Source organism: Leptonychotes weddellii, chromosome 7 (assembly GCF_054177405.1).
Source record: "Leptonychotes weddellii isolate Sample4059 chromosome 7, ASM5417740v2, whole genome shotgun sequence".
In the NCBI taxonomy this organism is placed as follows: domain Eukaryota; kingdom Metazoa; phylum Chordata; class Mammalia; order Carnivora; family Phocidae; genus Leptonychotes; species Leptonychotes weddellii.
The window spans coordinates 56,796,583-56,812,862 of NC_138375.1; the positions used below are offsets into that span (position 1 = coordinate 56,796,583).

Here is a 16,280-nt window from a genome sequence, read left to right on the forward strand (position 1 = left end):
TGATTTGTGAGCTTGTTTGGTGTTAACCAACACTACTTTGAAACAGAGATGCATTTGCTGGGTAAAACGCTCCTCTTGGCTCTGTTTAACAATGCTAAATGTTTGGATGGCATTTAATTCACTCACTTCCAGTTGACTTGAAGTAAAGCCTCTTTGGTTAGTATTGCTTGGACAGTTCTCACAAATGTTAATGAATGACATGATTTAACCACAAAATCAACACTATTTTGTGGTATTATTTGGGCTTTATTCACATTTGCTAATGAAAATTTCCCTTTTTCTTGGAAGAAGGAGCTAAACAAGTGACTTCAGGAATGCAAAAGTGAATTATTGGTGAGAAGCAGAAGAAATTCTTTGAAGCAGAAAAGTGGATAGTTATAGTTTCTTCAGAGTGCTAGTTTTAGAGTGGGTTGATTGGTTTAATTTGCAGCAGTTTACAAAGGCCCTTTTGTGATGACTAGCTCCCTTGATGCTGTTTCTTGGCAGTTGGCTACAACAGTGCCTGAGCCTACAAAGCTCCAGGAAAGGTGTAAAATGGAGTTTCAGTCCCTGCTCTGGCCTTGCTCCCAAGTTTTAATAGAGCCTATTCTGTGGACAGGCTATGACTCTTTGGGGTCATTGGGATTACATGGTTGTAATACTAAGAATTGGGCCCCCAGGATGAAAGTTTATTTTGTAATCCGTACTAAACATTTTCACAATTGACTTTACCAGTAGTCTGCACTAACCAGAGATGTGTGGTTAGAATTTTACACAATAAATGTAGCCTTTTTGACTTCCATTTGATAATCATGTCAGGAAGGAATGAGTTAGATCAATATGGTGGTCCAGCAAATGAAAAGAAAAGGGAGGGGCGCCTGGGTGGCTCAGTTGGTTAAGCGACTGCCTTCAGCTCAGGTCATGATCCTGGAGTCCCTGGATGGAGTCCCGCATCCGGCTCCCTGCTCGGCAGGGAGCCTGCTTCTCCCTCTGACCCTCCCCCCTCTCATGTGCTCTCTCTCTCTCTCATTCTCTCTGTCTCAAATAAATAAATAAAATCTTTAAAAAAAAAATTAAAAAAAAAAAAAGAAAAGGGAAAAGGCTTCATGGGAAATGTTGCATTAAACAAATAATTGATTTGTTAAAAGAAAAAAATTTTTGAGTGCCTACATTTGTTTTAGGCACTGTGTGTATTAGATATTGCCTATCCAGAGATGAACAAAACAGACATGACCCTTGTCTTGATGGAACTTAGAGTTGAGTGGGTTTATTTATTGTTATGATTTAGTCTTTCTTTTTTTTTTAAAGATTTTATTTATTTGACAGAGAGAGATAGCAAGAGCAGGAACACAAGCAGGGGGAGTGGGAGAGGGAGAAGCAGGCTTCCCGCAAAGCAGGGAGCCGGATGCGGGGCTCAAACCCAGGACCCTGAGATCATGACCTGAACCGAAGGCAGACGCTTAACGACTGAGCCACCCAGGCACCCCTGATTTCTTCGTCTTTTAATCTACTTGTGTGTAGTGTGACTTGGCAAGAGAGAGATGCAGGATGAGAGTTTCTTAAACCTTATTTGACCACAGAACTCACTTGGGGATGAAGGCATATCTTAAGATAATCGTGTTCCTTAGAACATACTTTGAGAGAGATTTAATTACCTTAAATCCTAGACCAGTGATCTGGGAATAATAATTTTTCTGCATTCTACTTGCTCATAGTGGTCTCTGTATTGAAAAGTGGCCATCTTAAAGAGACCCATTGTGTGTGTATGACTGTGTTTATGTGTGTTATGGTGAATTTATGGTATATGTTATTAGAAAATGTTAAAATATTAGGTCAAAGAGAACTGATGGCCCTTAAATGCTTTTTTGGAAAAGGCTGAACATATATAAATAAATAAAACTGGTAACTAATTAGAGTGGGATGGAAGAAATAAAAATTTTTATTATTCTTTGAATTTAACATGGGATATATGTAAAGAAAAATCCATTTAGACCATTTAGGTGGGTACAGGAAAAGTGAAGAAGCCCAATAGGAGCTAGACTCCTTGAGTCATGGGACGTGAGTCAGTTCCAACTCTGCCAAATCACTTAAAGCCTCCATGAGCATGTTTCTTTTTGTAAATGGGGTTAATACCTTTTTTATTGGGCTCTTAGAAGTCTTGAATGAAATATCTGTAAGTGAAATATGTAAGTACATTAAATGAGAAGGACAGTGTTTTGCCAGAAATCCAGGCCACCTGAGGAGAGTTGCTAAATAGGGGAGAATATCAAATAAATTGTCAGATGGATGGGATGCCTGAGGAAGCTATATATGAAAAAGTTTCCTTTATGCTTTGGGTTAGGGTAGATTTCTTATTCTTTTATTGAACTATAATTGACCTACAATATCCTCTTAGTTTCAGGTGTGCATCATAATGATTTGATACTTTTATACATTACAACATGATCCCCATGATAAGTCTAGTTACTGTCTGCCACCATACAAAGAGTTGGGTTTTTTTTTTTTTTACTTATTTTTTAAATTTTTATTTATTTTAAATTAAAATATAGTTGGTATATAATATTACTTTCAATGTATAATATAGTGATTCAATATTTATATACATTACAAAATGACCCCCACATTAAATCTAGTTACCATCTGTCACCATACAAAATTATTACAATATTATTGACTATTCCCTAAGTTGTACTTTATATCCCATGACTGACTTACTTTGTAACTGGAAATTTATACCTCTCAGTCCCCTTTACCTATTTTCCCCCTCTGAATCCTGTATATGGTTTGTTTTTTGTATTTGTCAGTCTGTTTCTGTTTTGGTTGGTTGGTTTGTTTTTTGGGGGGTTTTGTGTGTGTGTGTGTGTGTGTGTGTGTGTGTGTGTGTGGAACACCAGTTCTTAACATTGTTGGGAAGTTGGGAGTGTTTTGTTGGTCCATCTGCCTGTGTTGAGGTGTTCCCAGCCATACTAGGTTAATCTCTGTGAGCCAGTAGTTTCTTCGAGCCAGTATTTCTTGGCCTGGTGGAGCCAGGTGATTCGAAAACGCCATTTCTGGTGGCACTATGTGGCCCTTGCATCTTTCCCAAAGCTAGGTTGATCACTGGAACAAGATGAAATCCTTAATTTGAAGTGTCACATTGGCACAAATAAATAGGCCAAAGTCATTGCTTTATGTATCTAACAATTTTTAAAAATCAGACTTCTAGAAATGATTGTGTGACTCGTGCATCATTTCTTTTTTAAGATTTTATTTATTTGACAGACAGTGAGAGAGGGAACACAAGCAGGGGGAGTGGGAGAGGGAGAAACAGGCCCCCCGCTGAGCAGGGAGCCGATGCGGGGCTCAATCCCAGGACCCTGGGATCATGACCTGAGCCGAAGGCAGACGCTTAACGACTGAGCCACCCAGGCGCCCCTCGTGCATCATTTCTTAATAAGGAACTAAAGTTCACTGTCACACCCCTTGCTATATTGTTTTAAACTACCACATGTGCACTTCAATGCTGTTAATACCAGCAGTGCTACAGAAGCTTCTCTTGATTGTTGCCCTGAAATCGTTCTGGTCTCCAAATTGATTCTTTTTTAAAAGGTCATGTTTATTGAAGTATAATAAGTATAAGTATGAAATTCGCCCTTCTTTAAGTGTAAACTTCTGTGAGTTTTGACAAGTGCATGTAGTGCTGGTAACCACTACCACCATCAAGATACAGAAGAGTTTGATCACCCCCTAAATTTCCCTTGTGTTCCTTTATTATTTTTAAAAGATTTTATTTATTTATTTGACAGAGAGAGAAACAGCATACAAGCAGGGAGAGGAACAGCAGAGGGAGAGGGAGAAGCAGACTCCTCGCAGAGCAGGGAGCCCGATGCGGGGCTTGATCCCAGGACCCTGGGATCATGACCTGAGCCAAAGGCAGACGCTTAACAGACTGAGCCCCCCCAGGCGCCCCCACCTTATGTTCCTTTAGAGTCAGCCCCTCCCTCCACCCCCAACTCCTGGCAGCCACTTTCTAGTTTTGCCTGCAGTTTTGCCTTTTCCAGAATGTCATATAAATGGAGCCATATTTTTGATTGATTCTTAATCTGAAGAAAACCTGCTAAAATTCTGAAATTCTTTTTTCCAAAACATGCAGATGTCATCGCTTTCTTAGTGTCAGTTCCAGAGAAGTCATGTTTTTAGGAGACACAGTGGTCATTTTGCTTGGCCAGTGCTACCCAAGTTTTCCTGGCCACCTTAGTGTTACGTACATCCTACATGGGGCCCGTCTCCACTCCCCCATGTGCATAGCAGTAATGATGTGGAGTATACTAAGATGGGCATTCTCTGAGGGTATTTTAGATTTGTAGGTCATCCTCCGTGAGGTCTGACCAACAGTTCTAGCAACTCATAATTAAGTATTTTCTGAAACTCCCCATTAGTAAGGAAAATAACTTCTTAAGTAAATGCAGATTGCGTCCAGTAAAATATAAGACTAAGCGTATATGTTTTTATTTGAGAGACTGCGAGAACTCTCGTTTTTGTACTTTTACCAAAGGGGTAGGGTGGGAGGTAGGCAGAAAAGCACTACTGCCTCACAAAATTCTGGCCGGTAGGATACCATCATAGAAATGCACACACCTGGGCGCCTGGGTGGCTCAGTTGGTTGGGTGGCTGCCTTCGGCTCGGGTCATGATCCTGGAGTCCCGGGGTCGAGTCCCGCATTGGGCTCCCTGCTCAGCGGGGAGCCTGCTTCTCCCTCTGACCCTCCCCCCTCTCATGTACTCTCTTTCATTCTCGCTCTCTCAAATAAATAAATAAATCTTAAAAAAAAAAAAATGCACACACCTGTCTGTCTGGGAATGTTTTGGATGCATACATTTTAGGAGGAAGGCATTTAAAATCACAGTGTGGGGTCTTAGTATCATGATCTAATGGTACATTTGACATTCCTGGAGCTATATTTCATTATTCTCTCAATGAGAGCCTATGTAAAGATACAAAAAAAGGATGTCACACACTAACTTATATGAACCAAAGAGAACTATAAGGAGAATAAACAGTATAGTTACCTATGTTTATTAGTCTCTGAATATTTTATGAGTTAGAAAGTTCCATATTAAATGTCATTTTATCTTTGACATGCCAGTGATGTTTTCAGATGAAAGGAAATATATCAAGTGACAAATAGAAGAGATCTTTTTATTTGCCCTGATTGCTTTATTGAAATTTATGGAACTTAAGCCCCACCCCCATCCCCAATTTCTTTCCTTTTTTTTTTTTATTTTTTAAGGCTATGAAAATGATTCTGTGGAAGACTTGAAGGAGATGACTTCAATATCCTCTCGGAAGAGAGGTAAAAGAAGGTACTTCTGGGAGTATAGTGAACAGCTTACCCCGTCACAGCAAGAGAGGATGCTAAGGCCATCTGAATGGAACCGAGACACCTTGCCAAGTAATATGTATCAGAAAAATGGCTTACATCATGGTAAGAGGGAATTGTGGTCAAACATTTCGTGTCACTTTAAATAGAGATCGTAAACCATAATGTTTACTCCGTGTACCTACATATTCAGCCCTTACTAGCGAAGTGGAGAGAGGAACAGTAGAGCTGCTATATTTGTTATCACTGCAGAGATACTCACAAATAGCATTTACCGGTGGTGAGAGCCATCACCTAAACAGAGAGGAAGCTCTGTGCAGAAACGAGTGACCAGGAGACTGCTGATTGATTCTTGACCTGCCACAGTTGCAATAAACCAGAAGGGTTGGGGAGAAAGGGAATGGGCTCCAGCATCTTTCTCTTCCATTCTTGTCTAGTCTCCAGGCTGAAATGTAAATAGGGAGATTGGAATCAAATGGAGGTGGGAAGAAAAGAGGAGGGAGAGGAAAGGGAATAATTGTAGAAAAAAGAAATGGAGAGAGGAGTTGAATGATAGGAGTTGGGAGAAGCTTATAATCTTAGGCAGGCGAAGTTTACAGTTGTGAACCTAGGAAGATGTAATTAAGTAGAATTTCTTCTTTTATTTTGTATGATCCAAAATCTGTACTGAAAAGGGGGAGGGCGCTAGTAAGTTTGGCACTCAATGAACAGTTTTAGTAGTCTCTCATGCTACAGATGTAAGTTGCTAAGCAATTTTGTTTTGACACAGGAATTATATCAGAAGTATATTTATACCTCAATTTGCCTTTCCACTGGCACTCAGTCTGTACTCTGCTGTTTCTTAGTGAATAGATAGTTTTTGCCTTCAGATCAGTTTTCTACAAGAAATGAAAAGACAGGTCCAATAAATAGCTTTAGGTAGCACATGGCGAGTACTAGGAGAATTGTTTGGTATATTGTAGTTAAGAGGACCAGGCTATCCCTCTTGCCTGCAGTGATAGGGCAAGATCCCCAAGTCTACTGTAATGTTATTTATCAAACTAACCAAAGAAGAGCTTTCAAAAAAGACAGTCCTTATTTGTTGGCCTTTTGAGTCCAGCACCAGAGTATATGTCTGAGAAATTTTCAATCATAGCATCAAAACATCATGGTTTGAGTAAAATCTCCTATTTCTTTTCTGGGTGTATATTCTACCCTAGCCCTGATTTTTGGGTGCAGTGAACGTGCACTCCAGTCCTGAAGTTTGCGATGCTTATTACCACCATGCATATAATTAAGATTCTGTTATACCAGGGCTAGAAACTTTAAGGTGGAGAAGGACTTGGCAAAGACTGGAGCTGTGACATATTTCCCCAATTTCTTGCCAGGCACAAGGTGAGAAGGAGAGGAGGCTAGCCCTTTTAGCATATCGTGCTGAGACTTCTGAAACATGCCAAGACTTCTAAAAAAGAAAAAAGAGGGAAGGGAGAAATGTGGTTTTAAAATATGCCTTTAGAATGTATCTTTGGTGAAATAAAATGATCTAACTTAAATTTCTTTTAAACCATCTGTAGGAAAATACGCAGTAAAGAAGTCACGGAGAACTGATGTAGAAGACCTGACTCCAAATCCTAAAAAACTACTCCAGATAGGCAATGAACTACGGAAACTGAATAAGGTGATTAGTGATCTGACTCCGGTCAGTGAGCTTCCCTTAACAGCCCGGCCAAGGTCAAGGAAGGAAAAAAATAAGCTGGCTTCCAGGTAAATGCTACTCATGTTCACCTGTGTAAATAAAGTCTAGGTGATGAGGTTAGACTTTCAGTGAGCTTTTATAGATAACCGTCAACCATTTATTCAGAAATATGCTTTTATAAATATTATAATGAGAGTATTATAATTTTTCCTTTGAAAATAAAAGACGGTATTTACGCTTTGTTCACGCTTGATAATACCAAAAGATGGTGTTATGCTTTTAAAGGGGAAAGATGAATGGACTCAAGTGCATTATATTATAAAAATGAAAAAATTTATCATACTTTTATTTTTTCTTTGTTTTGTGGTAAGTCAGTTTTTTTATTTTTTATTTTTTTAAAGATTTTATTTATTTGAGAGAGAGAGAGAGTGAGAGAGAGCATGAGAGGGGAGAGGGTCAGAGGGAGAAGCAGACTCCCCACTGAGCGGGGAGCCCGATGTGGGACTCGATCCTGGGACTCCAGGATCATGACCTGAGCTGAAGGCAGTTGCTTAACCAACAGAGCCACCAGGCGCCCAAGTCAGTTTTTTTATTGTGGTATGATTTGCTTGAGGTAAAATGTATGCCTTTTAATGTACACTTTTATGGGTTTTTAAAAAAGATTTGTTTATTTGAGAGAGAGAAAGAGGAAGAGAGAGTGCATGCAAGCAGGAGGGGCAGAGGGAGAGAGAGAATCCCAAGCCGACTCCGAGTTGAGCATTGGAGCCCCATGTGGGGCCCGATCTCACAACCCTGAAATCACGACCTAAGCTGAAACCAAGAGTCTGTTGCTTAACCAACTGAGCCACCCAGGCTCCTCTATGGTACACTTTTATGGGTTTTGACAAACATATCCAATCATATAAACACCACCACAATCAAGATAATATTTTCCATCATCCATTAAAAAAATTTCCTCATGCCTCCTTATAAAGGGAACCCCTTCTGTCACCCCTAATCCCTCCAACCACTGATCTGTTTTCTGTCCCCACAGTTTTGCCTTTTCTAGAATGTCATATAGATGGAATCATATGATATGTAGCCTTTTGGGTTTGGCTTCTTTGATTTAACATGATGCATTTGAGATTCATGTTGATCCATTTTGAGTGGAGTAGTAGTTTGTTCTTTTTTTTGCTGAATGGTATTCCTTTGTAGGGATATACTACAGTTTATCCATTCACCAAATGAGGACATTGGGGCTGCTTCCACTTTTTGCCAATTATGAATAAAGCCACCATAAATATTCACTTACAGGTGTTTGTGTGAACATAAGTTTGCATTTCTCTTGGGTAAATACCCAGGAGCATATGTTTAACTTTATATGAAATTACCAAAGTAGCTATTTCTGAAGTAATAAAGTAAATTTTTTAAAAAATTACTGTTTTTCAAAGTAGCAGTATGTAGTATTTCATATCCCAGTTAGCAACATATGATGGTTCCACTTACTTTACATTTTCTTGGTATTGTCAGTTTTTGTTTATTTTAGTGTATTTGTCATAACTATTTTTGGACGTGTGCTAAAATTTTCAAAAATCAGTTTGGATTAATGATTATGTTGTGTGTTTTTTGGATACTGAGTTCCTTGATATAAACATCAATAGGCAGTGATTTTTGGTTGCAATTAGAAAATGTTTGACAGCAGCAAAAAGAAGTATATTCTGAATGTTCACTTAAAAAAAGAAGTAAACTAATTGCTCCTTCCTTTCACAGGGCTTGTCGATTAAAGAAAAAAGCCCAGTATGAAGCTAATAAAGTGAAATTATGGGGCCTCAACACAGAATATGGTAAACCTAAACTTTTAAGAATTTGATTAATCTCCTATACTTTGCCAACCACTCTCTTTTTCTTTGGTTTTGTTATTTGCTTTCCCTGTATCCTGCCAAGTTTTAGGCTAGCCTCCTTTTTGTTCATTCATTCAGTAAGCTACATACTCACTCTTATTCATTCATGTTCTCCTTTTAATGAGTGTCTGTATCTGTGGCTCCCCATGCCAGATCTCTCTACCCTAAAGAGCTTGTCTACTTGTGACCACAATAATCTCCTACTTCATTTTACAATTGTGTTGCTGCGTTAGCCAGTTTTAGTGACTAGTGTTTATTTTAATCTCTGAGTGGATAATTTAGATCCGTGTTTTACAAATTTGACTGCTCATTAGAATCATCTGTGTACATGGTAAAGTACAGATTTCTAGGCTTCTTATAGGTTCCCAGACCCGATGAATTGGAATCTGTTCAAGTAGAACAGAGAACTCAAGAGTCCGTATTTTTAACACTGCCCTGTATTACTCTTAGGCAACTATCTTAGCACTTGTTTGGGAACTGTTGGTTTAGATCGGTACCTCCCAATCTTTCACAACATGGCACATGTAAAAATTATCATATCTGAGGCATCCTGGAATTTATCAGAGTAGGCTGCTCATGGGAGGGGAGGCCCCTATGGGCTGAGAGGATTAGTATCTCAAACACCTGGAACCCTTTTACAGCACACTAGAGTTTGGAAAGCTCTGGTGTTGATCTTCTGTAGCAAGAACTACCTTTCCTTTCCTCCTTGCTCTCTTACTATCCTTTAAGCCCGGTATCATAAGAGTTCATATGTTCTTTTGCCTCTAAAATTGTCGTCTTCACTGTACAGCTCTTGGACTAAGTTGTATCTGAAAGTGGATGAGTGGCATAATGATCAGTTATTATTTGTTTCCAAAAATTTTTTGAAATCCAACATGACATCTGGCACATAGGTGCTCAGTAAACTTTGTGCAGTTTTCTTAATTCTTTATCTTGATTATCTTGTTTCCATTTGTGAGGGCAGAAAGAGGATTTCCTATTGTGAAGTTTACAACTTGTGAAATGAGCTGATGGTTTTATATATTAATGGCCACTCAGGAACTGTCAGCAGGTAAATGAATTAGGTAAAACAATAGTTGATTTGTTGGAAAGGAAATCTACCCATTTTCCTGTTATTCTTTCTTGCTGTTGAAGCATTCTGACCTTGAGCTCTGTGAGTATATATACACATAATGATTACAATATCATAGGCATTCATACTCCATTTTAGAACCAGATGACTTGGGCTGCAAGGAGATGTGGTGGACCATTGGGAGCCTTCTGGGTCTGTGTTTCCTTGGACAGTTGTAGGCATCTATCTGTGTGTTGTTCAGATAATGTATTTATCCATAATTATGTATATATGTATATCCATAATTATGTATAGCCGGATATTTTTGCATTTGTATATATGCTAATGCACAGCCCCCCACACATGCTTTGGTCTGTGATGTAAATATATTCTGGGGTAGGGAACACCTGGGGAGTTGGTAAGGGCCAGGAGTATGTTGTTCTATCTCAAATTGAGTTATGATAGCTCTCTTAAATTTTTCTTGTTTCTAAAGCTGACTTAAAGCATCTTATATTTTCATGTAGGAAAAGGCCTGTCTTTAAAAAGGTACCATTTTCTTCTCAGTTAGCATGAAAGAAGAGGATCTTCTCATTCATTTATTTCTCTTCCACTTCTTACTAGCTTCTCTTCTCCAGTTTCTGGGAAAGAACGACCAGACTTAACTATTGGTTTAGAAGTCATTTCAGAACCCATGAGAGGCTCTCGTGCAGTTTGCCACATGTAGTTTGAAAATTCTTCCTAGAGTTTCTGGTACATTTCTCAAGAGAATGGTGCCCTCGATTCCTCAAAATATCTGTCAGTCGATCTGTTACTGTTTTGTGGAACACTTATTATCCACTACCCACCTATTAATCCAATAGTTTCTGGAATTTGTAATTCACAAGTCAGTGACATTTGAAAAAGAATTTGGGATTTGGGAACTGTAGGGTTGTGAACTTTATATTTTGCCAGGTGAAGACGTTAAAAAGAACATCATCTACAACTACTGTAATTTCATACAAGGGAGGATATTTAGCATTAAAAAATTGAGAAAGAATCTCAAAGTGAAATAAACCTTATGAAAAATTTACTCCATTATCCTTATTCTTTTACATTCTGAAGGTCTTAGTTATTCTGCATTATATGTTTTGTACTACATAGAATTAAGCACAGCACAATACCCTGCCTTTCTAACTCCTTTATTTTAGAATTAAACAATTTATACCACTTAAGATATTAAAATGGAATTTACTTGGAAGTTAGAGGGAGAAGGATTAACAATGTGTAAACACAGGAGTTAATGAATTCATCATTGTTTCTGCTAAAGATCAAGTGCCCAAGTAAATATAAAAGACCACACTGAGAAGGGACATCCCTACGACATCCCCAGTTGGAAAATGAACCAAGTCATGGAGAACTGGGGTAACCCCAAGAGCTACAAAAGAGCAAAAATTTTTAATTCTGATGAATTCCAGTTTGCCTGTTTTTCCTTTTATAGTTCATATTTTTAGTGCTAGTAAAAACTTTGCCAACTCCAAAGTGCAAATATTTTCTTGTATGTTTTCTCCTAGAATTCATACAGTTTTAGGTTTTGCATTTAGGCTTATGATCCATTTTAGGTTAATTTTTATTTACGGTGTGGGGTGAGAGTTGATGTTTGTTTTTTTCCATATGAATATCCAGTTGATCAATCACCATTCATTAAAAAGACCTTCCTTAGAATGAAGGGGGGGAATCGGAGGGGGAGATGAACCATGAGAGACTATGGACTCTGAGAAACAAACTGAGGGTTCTAGAGGGGAGGGGGATGGGGGGATGGGTTAGCCTGGTGATGGGTATTAAAGAGGGCATGTACTGCATGGAGCACTGGATGTTACACACAAACAATCATGGAACACTACGTGAAAAACTAATGATGTATGGTGATTAACATAACATAATAATAAAAATAAATAAATAAATAAAAATTAAAAAAACTTCCTTTTCCTGTTCACTTGTTTTCTCACCTTTGTCAAATCAGTTGACCCTATACGTATGAGTCTACTTTTGGACTCTATTCTGTTCCGTTGATCATTTGTCTACCTTTATGCGGATGCAAACTATTTTGATTACTGTAGTTTTATAGTAAATCTTAAGTTGGGTAAGTGTAAGTTCTTGTTAATCCTACAATTTTGTTTTTTCAAAGTTGCATTGGCTATTCTAGGTCATTTACATGACCATATAAATTTTGGAATCACTTTTTACAAAACTAACTGAAATTTTGATTGGGACTGTTTCAATCTGTAGATCAATTTGGAGAGAATTATCATTTTAACAAAATGGAGTCTTCTAATCCATGAACTTCGTATCTCTTTCCATTTGTTAAGTCTCCTTTAATTTCTCTGTGCCTTTTTTTATAGTTTTCAGTGTAGAATGCTTAACATCTTTTGTTAGATCTGTTACTGCGTATTTTATATTTTTTGGCGCTCTGTAAATGGAATCATTTTTCAAATTTTATTTTTAAACTTTGCTGCTAATATATAAAATGGATTTTTGCATATTATTCTTGTATCTTGTTATCTTGCTACATTTGTTTATTAGTTCCAGTGGTAGGTATATAGATGCCCTATGATTTTCTATGTAAGCAATCATCATCTGCAAATAGGGATGGCTTTATTTCTTCTTTTCTGATATTTATGCCTTTGCAAACAAGGCAGTCACCATGTTTATCCAATGTCCTAGGTATTGCAATAAGGCAAGAAAAATAAATCAATCTCGGGGGTGAGGACTTTCACCTTAAAGTATGATGTTGGCAGTAGGCTTTTTTGTAAGATGAGATGCCCTCTATCACTTTAATTTCTCTTTTTTTTTTTTGTAGTTTCATTTATCACAGATGGGTGTTGAATATTGTCATATGGTCTTTTTTGCATCTGTTGGAGCAATCATGTTTTTCTCCCTTATTCTGGTAATATATCACATATTTACCTCTTAATATGGTAAATTACATTAACTGATTTTTGAATATTAAACCAACCTTGCATTCTTGGAATAAACTCTACTTGGTTGTGATATATTGTCCAAAAAGGACAATATTTATATTAAGAGTCTATTACAGATATTCTGTAAGATTTTGTTCTAAAACTAAGTTGGATTCTGTTGTTAATATTCTGTTAAGGATTTGTGTGTCTATATTCAAGAGGGATATTGGTCTGTGATTTTCTTTTTTTGTAATGTCTTTGTCAGGTTTTGGTATTTGGGCTATTTTGGCCTTATAAGGAGTGAATTGGGCCATGATCTATCTTCCTCTTTTTTGAACAGTTTAATAAGGTCAATTTTATTTCTTCATTGTATATTTGATATAATTTTCTATTAAAACCCCTTATATTTTTGGATAAATTAATTCCTTTGCTTGAAATAAGCTGTTCAGATTTTTCATTTCTTCTTGTGTCAATTTTATTTAAGTTGCATTTTCAAGAAATGTGACCATTTTTACCAAGTTGTTAAATTTGTTGGCATAGCGTTTTCTTTTTTTTTTGTAAAGATTTTATTTATTTATTTGACAGAGAGAGCAGGAACATAGGCAGGGGGAGTGGGAGAGGGAGAAGCAGTCTTCCCGCCGAGCAGGAGCCCGATATGGGGCTCGATCCCAGGACCCTGGGATCATGACCTGAGCCGAAGGCAGACGCTTAACGACTGAGCGCCCAGGTGCCCCAGCATAGCATTTTCTTATTATCCTTTCAATAGCTCCAGATTCTTAAGTGATAACCCCTTTTTCATATAGGTGATCAATCTGTTTAGCTGGGAATGGAAGGTGGGAGTAGATATCAATTTTGTTGATCTTTTTAGGGAACCACTTTTGGCTTTAACTTTCTCTGTTGTATGTTTCTGCTGTTTTATTGATTTCTGCTCTTTATTATTTATCTCCTTCTATTTACTTTTGGTTAACTCTCTTCGTAAACTGCGGATAGTTTTTAAAGTTTTGTCTTTGGAGGACTTGAAGGACTTCATTTGATTTATTTAATAAACATTTACTAAGATCCTATGATTCAATCCATGAAGACAATTAAGTCAAGTTGCTTACAGGATAGTAGACATTGATATGTGTCTACAGTGAGTCATCAAAACTGGCACATCATTTGAAATTAGTTTCTTTGGATAAAAAAAAGCTTATAACTGAACTCTGCATCTGAAACTAATGACGTACTATATGTTGGCTAATTGAATTTAAATTTTAAAAAAGGCTTATAACCATCACTACTTAATATTTTCTTACAAATTCTCCATTTTTTAACTGAATAACTGTTATTACACAATAAAAAGCAAATTCTTCCATGTTAGTGACATGTTCCAAGTATCTTGTTCTATCTTCCAGATAATTTATTGTTTGTAATCAACTCCATCAAGCAAGAGATTGTAAACCGAGTACAGAATCCAAGAGAGGAGAGAGGACCCAACATGGGGCAGAAGCTTGAAATGCTCATTAAAGATACTCTTGGTAAGAAGAATATTGGATAAATTCATAACAGTAACATGTAGTGTAAGATATATGATTTAAGGAGATATTAAACATTCTTTTAAGGAAAAACTCAAATGTTCTTATTGTAGTTACTCTTGTTTACAAATTGTTTTGTCTTTTGAGATTTTGCATTCATAAACATGTATTGCTGGTTACCACAATTTATTATTTAGACTTCATCACTGAACTGTTTTAATACTTAGGAAAGATGAACTTCTAGCAATTTTAACCTTTAATGGGAAAAATAAAGATTAAGCTGTCAAGCCTGCAATTTATACTTTGGTAGAGGTTCTTACCTATATGTTTTACTCTGTAATACAGTTCACAGGATTCTAATAAACTTAATTACCTGTTTTTTCCCTGAACAGAATGTATATCATGGGGAGGAACAGAGGCAGAGCACTACGTGACAGGGAGGGGAGAGGTAGCTCATGTAGACATGAGAACTCTAGAGGTGTAAGAGCTTAGCTGCCATAGGAGCAGATCACCTTACAGAGGAGTAGCATCCCAAGGACATTGCAGCATAGTGCAATCCATGAAGACCCTGAAGCTCATAAAATTGGCTCAGCTGTTTTATATATTCTTTGTTTTGCAATATTTATTCTAGGACTGTCTTTAAAAACTGGTTCTTATGTAGTCATTGTGTAGAGTGGCAAACTTCGGTTACCTGAGAATTTTCTTCCAGTTCATTTTTCCCCAGGATGCTGACTGTGTATTGAATCAGGTCACTTAAAGGAATTAGAGCTTACTTTTTAAATAATTATTTAGTTACTTACCTGAATTTTAGGGTAACAAACACTATAAATTGTTCTAATTTTTTAAAATTGTAAATATTTTGGAATTTTTTTGCATTTCTGTTAAAACCATTTTTCTTACTTCCAGTTACTATATATTCATTCATCAAAGTTTCTTGAATGCCTACTATATGCCAGGTGTTGGGGGATACAGGGATGAATAATAGAGATTTGGTCACTACTCTTAGGAAGCTTGTAGTCTAAAAATGGAAGACAAAGAATAAATGGGAAAGAATAACAAATTGTGGCAATTGCTGTGAGGAAATCAAGATGTTTAGATGGAGTAGAATGAGCAACAGTTTATTTCTGTTTACATAGAAATACTTCTCACAGCTACCAAAATGATTGCATTTTCTTTAATTAAAAATAAATACACATTGAATGCTTCCATGCACTTAGTAAGTTTCTCATGTCTTTGCAATTACTAGTTTCTCTTGTCAGCATTGTGTTCATACTGGATGTGAAATATTCTAGTGTTTTTGAAGGGCAATTTGGAATCATTAATAAAATTAGCAATGCACATAGATTTTGACAAAACAGTTTCATGAATTGACAACATTCATGTTTGAAGGCCAAAGGAGAAGATTTAAAGGAGAGATCAAAAGCCTGGAAAGGATTCCTTAGGTGTTAGGAAGGGATAAACAGCTAACATTTATGGGTACTTACTATGATCCGGTACCTGTCTGTTAAGGTTGGTTAGTTATCTACTTTCACAGTTCTGTGAAGGAGGTATTATTCTGATTTTACAAATGAGGAATTAGAAACACAGCAAGGTATTAAAGTAACTTGTCATAAGTCATACAATCAATAAATGGCTGAACCAGGCATAGAAGTAAGTTCTTTGAGTTTCCGTGCTCACAGTACCCCCACATAACATCACTTAGCCCTGTCATCTAACACCCATCTCTGTGGTATTTGACCTGAGTTGTTCACATGTGGCCCGCTAATCGCTTCATCCAGTAGGCTTACTTGAGAATTTCCTTTTCTTGACATTATTTGTAACATTTGACACTTTTGAGCATTTATCTTCATTTTTGAAACATTTTCTTTATTTTAAGGTACCTTAGA

At 37.1% G+C, this 16,280-nt stretch overlaps 1 protein-coding gene across 4 annotated transcripts in view; it reads left to right on the forward strand.

Annotated features, from left to right (window-relative positions):
* Positions 1 to 16,280, forward strand: part of CREBRF (CREB3 regulatory factor) — a 56,084-nt gene that overhangs the window by 26,087 nt on the left and 13,717 nt on the right. For all 4 annotated transcript variants that reach the window (XM_081826335.1, XM_081826333.1, XM_081826334.1 and 1 more), the window contains 4 exons: positions 5,249 to 5,443; positions 6,892 to 7,081; positions 8,763 to 8,836; positions 14,275 to 14,397. In XM_081826335.1, the coding sequence (XP_081682461.1) occupies positions 5,249 to 5,443; positions 6,892 to 7,081; positions 8,763 to 8,836; positions 14,275 to 14,397 (582 nt within the window). The remainder of the gene's footprint in view (positions 1 to 5,248; positions 5,444 to 6,891; positions 7,082 to 8,762; positions 8,837 to 14,274; positions 14,398 to 16,280) is intronic.